Source organism: Myxocyprinus asiaticus, chromosome 19 (assembly GCF_019703515.2).
Source record: "Myxocyprinus asiaticus isolate MX2 ecotype Aquarium Trade chromosome 19, UBuf_Myxa_2, whole genome shotgun sequence".
Taxonomy (NCBI): Eukaryota; Metazoa; Chordata; class Actinopteri; order Cypriniformes; family Catostomidae; genus Myxocyprinus; species Myxocyprinus asiaticus.
Window position 1 is genome coordinate 15,656,683 of NC_059362.1, and position 5,416 is coordinate 15,662,098.

The 5,416-nt window shown below is 37.6% G+C and overlaps 1 protein-coding gene across 1 annotated transcript; it reads right to left on the reverse strand.

Moving 5' to 3' along the window:
- Window positions 1-791: 791 nt before the first annotated feature.
- Window positions 792-4,907, reverse strand: LOC127410411 (inosine triphosphate pyrophosphatase). Its single transcript, XM_051645668.1, has 8 exons — window positions 4,766-4,907; window positions 4,404-4,461; window positions 4,260-4,324; window positions 4,107-4,180; window positions 3,052-3,083; window positions 2,799-2,911; window positions 2,338-2,414; window positions 792-2,033 (listed from the first exon to the last, which is right to left on the reverse strand). The coding sequence occupies exons 1-8, from the start codon at window positions 4,826-4,828 to the stop codon at window positions 1,907-1,909; spliced, it is 609 nt and encodes a 202-aa protein (XP_051501628.1). The 5' UTR covers window positions 4,829-4,907; the 3' UTR covers window positions 792-1,906.
- Between the last annotated feature and the right edge of the window lie 509 nt (window positions 4,908-5,416).

Below are 5,416 nucleotides of genomic sequence, written 5' to 3' on the forward strand. Positions count from 1 at the left end.
TGATAATGCCTATAATAATGTCGATACCTAAACGGCTTCTTGAAGATTTGTGCAAATAGCCAGACAGCTCAAATACTGTAGTTTTGGTTGTCTGAAAGCGTTTATCCTTGTTAATATTTACAGGATGTGTCTTCACCTTAAACACTTGTTTTCACCAACCAGACAGACATTCAACAACATGTTTACACACTGTGAATTTCTGAAGCATTAGACATTTCCCCACGATTAAGAGTTGAGGAATGTTGTTGTGTATAATTGAGGGTCATCACAGTGCCTTGTTCTTTCTTTCTTTCTTTTCCATGCATGCCACTCCTTGATCTTAATGAGCACACTCCCGTAAGCCCAGTAGAAAATGGGACATTGACACAGCCCATGTTTTGATGTGGTTTGGACATAGACAGTTTGCACAAGCTCCTGAATACCGGAGATATTTTCCTTAGCAATTTGCCTCTGCGCTCTGTCGCATGCTCTCAGCGGTTGTTTGCATTCCAATCATCCCTTATAAAACCTGTTTCCCTTCACAAAGCTTTTACCAACAGAGTAAAATCCATGAACCAAACTCAAAGAACTATTCTTCAGTCTGAAATTTGAGCTAAGCAAGCATATATTTATGATCCCGCAAAGGATATTAACTTTTAATATGTTTGCTTTACAGCCCTATAAACTAATGCAGCTTAGTGACTATATTTATATTTCTGATGCATCTAACAGATTCATATAGAGATGTTGAAATCATCAGAGCTCATCTATTGATTTCAGGCCTCTACTACTGGCTTCAATAAGAAAGGTCCTGCAAACCAAAGCAATTTATTGCTCCTATTCTTATACAAAGATTAATGTTACAGTATATGCAAAGTGGTGTGTGTAACGCATATTGTTATTGTTACATGCAATACACATATTTTAATGTCTTTATTCCATGTAGATGTGGAAATCCTGTTATTTGGTAAAGATCATGTACACGATACAGATGCAATAATTAAAGTAGAGTTTTATATTGGTAGCTCTTGTCCAACCAGAAATCACCAGTACAATGCCATGGTGTTTCTAGGGCATTCTCAGTGCTTTTATCACAGTGCTAGGTGAATGCTATAGCATTGCTAGGGTGTTTTGGTTGTTTGCTTAGTCAATAGGGCCAACCCCCAGGTCTCTATGAAATTCTGGATCTTAGGTGATGTAAAGAAATGGGAGATTTGTCCTTGTTTTTTTCAGTATTGTCTGCCAGGCAAATATTGTACATCTGATCACTTAGAAAAGTAATAGAACACTCTCAACAAGTATAATATTCACATCCATAGCACAAACTGTGCAGAATGAGTCACACACCAAAGTTTAACCTTTTTTTTTTTTTTTAAATCCTTAACCCCAAATATGAGCATTAGAATTAGAAGATCCTTTTTTTATTCCTAAATAAGTTTACCCTTTAACCTTTTTTTAGTGGAGTGTTGGGTGGTTGCAATACTTCTTTCTAAATCAGATGCATCCATGTGCACATGGCAAAAAAAAAAAAGTTTTCTTTGTCACTGGGGATATAGGGACAGGAAGAGAAAAAGGAGTGAATGAGAGAGAGAATGCGAGAAACAGCAGTGAAAACACTGACTGCGTACCATTAATAATGAGAAACACAAACAGTGGATGATATTATTGTTATACAGAGTTACGTCCACGTATCATCAAGTAATGTTTACCACAGATCTCATTTTACTCATAAGTTTAAAACCCCATTATAAAAACACACAGGAAAATCCAGAGGGAACCCATGGCGAATTATCTTCTGGATTTTTGGACTACAACCTGAACAGCTCCATTGGACTATACATTTTTGATCATTCATTTATTGGACTATTTCATGTTGAAGAGCCCAAATGAATTCTGATTGGCCGATTCGGCTTGGAAAAAGAACTACTCAGTCGTGTTTTGTGCGCTTGGTCTCTGGTGCTTCGTTAAGCTTGGAGAAGTGTTCTGACAAGGCTGCCAAGGCGCGGTACCGATGGGAGATGCTGTTTTTCACTTCTTTAGGGAGCTCAGCATACCTGCCCCCAGAAACACAGCATAGAATGAGAAAATTACTGCAACAGGTTTAAATTGTGAACCCAACTGAAAACGTACTTGCCACAGATTTACTTAAGGCATAGTTATTGTATTTCCTCATCAATGTTTAAAGCTAAGGGTTCATTTTGAGGAGGGGTGAACCCATTTTTATAAGGCATTTTGCAACAATTTCTTCACACAGTGTTAACACCTGAACTATAAGAGGATTCATTCAGAAATATTTGACCAATACTGTCACCTACTGGTAAATCTGAGAAACACCTCTTTGAAGATGTTTTCACTCACGTTTTTTCATAACCATCAGGCTGAAAACAGGGATCCCACCCAAAATCTCTTGGGCCCCTTGGTTCAACAATACAGCCCTGAAAAACATTAGCAGGATGGTTGGAGGAAAGAATCAAAACCTGCATTATGTTGGGATCACAGTGAAACAAGAATCTTCGGCGCTTATACGCTTTATTATGGATGCAGTATTTCATACATGTACTGTTCTTCACTGTACAGTCTTGAATATAGTATGTCATGAGGGAATGTATTTGAAGGGAGAGTGATTCATTATCCATTTTGCTACTTCTCTTGATAGTGATATTGGAGACAAGACAGGTGGGGAAACATGACCAAGAAATGATGCAAGCTGGACTTACATTACCTACATGAACACCAGAACTTAACGTGTGCTGCTAACTGCTACACAGCGGCTACACAGGAGAGTGAATTATGTATTATGGTCCAATATGTGTCCTCACCTCAGTAATTCCTCTGAACAGCTGAACTGGCTCCTCTTTTCCAGCACAGAATGCAAATGTACACAGCGCCCAGGCTGATTTATCCTCAAAACCTGCCAATAATTTATACAGTCCTGCAGGCAGAGTAGTAATGATAACCCAGTTCAGTTTCAATGCTTATAAATTTGACTGCTTTAATCTTGGTCTCTGAAGGTCCTCATATGTTTTATTAGATTTAATGGATGTAGCCTTAGTTTTTGTCAAAATGTCTTACCCTCTGGCTTCAGTTTATCCAGGAACCATTTTCTGTGCAGAGAAAAAAACTAACTCAAATTTAATCATTTTTAAAGGGATAGTTCACCCAAAAATGAAAATTCTCTCATCATTTACTCACCCGCATGCCATCCCAGATGTGTATGACTTTCTTTCTTCTACTGAACACAAAGATTTTTAGAAGAATATCTCAGCTGTGTAGGTCCATACAATGCAAGTGAATGGTGACCAAAACTTTAAAGGTCCAAAAAGCACATAAAGGCAGCATAAAAGTAATCGATATGACTTCAGTGGTTAAATCTATGTCTTCTGAAGCGATATAATAGGTGTGGGTGAGAAACAGATCAATATTTAAGTCCTTTTTTACTATGAATCTCTTTCACTTCTTTTATTTTTTGCAATTCGCCTTCTTTGTGCATATTGCCACCTACTGCGCAGAGTGGAAAATTTATAGGAAAAAAGGACTGAAATATTGATCTGTTTCTCACCCACACATATCATATCACTTCTGAAGACATGGATTAAACTGGAGTCATACGGATTACTTTTATGCTGCCTTTATGTGCTTTTCAGAGCTCCATGCATTTGCATGGACCTACAAAGCAGAGATATACTTCTAAAAATATTTGTTTGTGTTGTGCAGAAGAAAGAGGGTCATACACATCTGGGATGAGATGACAATGCGTAAATGATGAGAGAATTTTCATTTTTGGGTGAACTCTTCCATCATTTATCCGTAATTTATTTATTAAAGGGATAGTTCATCAATTTGTATGATTTTTCTTCCTAGGAACATGAAAGGAGATGTTAGGCAGAATGACAGCCTCAGTCACCATTCACTTTCAGTGCAATTTATTTGCATACAATGGAATTAAATGGTGACTGAGGCTCTGACTAGAAATGGTGCCTTTTGTGTTCCACACACAAAAGAAAGTCATACAGGTTTGGAACAACATGAGGGTGAAAAATGATAACAATTTTCATTTTGGATTAACTATCCCTTAAGTATTTAATTATTTTAGATCTACAGCACAAAAAGGAACTAGAAAGTCTCACATGTAAGGTCCGGGTAGTCCTTCTAGTGCCTTGAAACACAGACAGGTGTCTTCTACCAGCACTGGCCCATCCACCTGAACACAGACACCACAAAAGACAACGTGTGAGACAACAGTCAAGGTTACAGAACAAAAGAGAGTGCATTTTACAAACCTGCCTCGCTGCTTCTTGACATTTCTGTATGGAAATTTCATCTGGTTCCCCCTGATATTCAGGCACTGCAAGAGAAGCCAACCATATTACAAATACAGCATGCCTGGAGTAAGTAAAAGATGAGAAGAGTAGCCACATACTCACAATCAATCTTCTTGGAAATGAGATTGTAGGGAAATTTGTCACCAAGGATCTGAACTACCTGTTTGAACACAAAACAATTACACTGATAAATGATTTTAAAAAAATCTCCAATGTGAGCATTTAGTAGACTTGCATCTAAAACGTAAATATAATCAACTAATATATGACTGGACTTGAAACAGTATGTTTAGGTATTTCAGAATCTCTAAAGCTGCCTATAATAAATATTCCGCATATTTACAGTGCTGCACTACAAGTGAGGAAAGAGACTTGAACAATGCAATTCATTCACTCACTCCAAGACAAACAAACGTTTTGCTATTTGAGAATGAGCATTACATCGAAACACTCAATATTCTCACCTCTTCCAATTTTTTCACGTTGCCGGTCACAAATACCACAGCTCTCCCAGTCTGTACTGCCATACTTGTTTTACTGTTTCCACTTTTCAACGCTTGTCAAGCCAACAACCAATCGTATTCATCGACCCAAACTTTTACCAATCAGCGAGCGTTTACGCCACAATCTAGACACGCCCCCTCACACACTGACCAATCGCTATCCGTTCAACGTTGTCCTTCCGTAAAATCAATCCGGGTGGAAAGTGCCCAACATGTGGGAAAGCTCATAACAAGTATCATCACGTCAACTACTGCGCCATATAAATAAATGTTACTTGTTACTCATTGAAGTACATTTGTCGGTCTGTAAACATCTAAATAGGACATAATTATTTCAGAGGATATTTGAATCAATATGCGATTTGTCCCGTATTTAAGCTGGTCAGATGGCGTCACAATGAAATCGTTCCAGATCGCCAATATAAATTGGAAAATTTGCCTGCGGTGAGTAAGGGACCGTCTGACATGTCCACAAATGGTGGTAAAACTGGAGGGTTTTTTTTCAATATAAATGTTCAATAAGATCAAACAATGTATGAATACAATCATAAAGACAAGTACAGTTGAAGGAAAAAAATAAACAAATAAAATAAATAAAAATGATATAAAAAT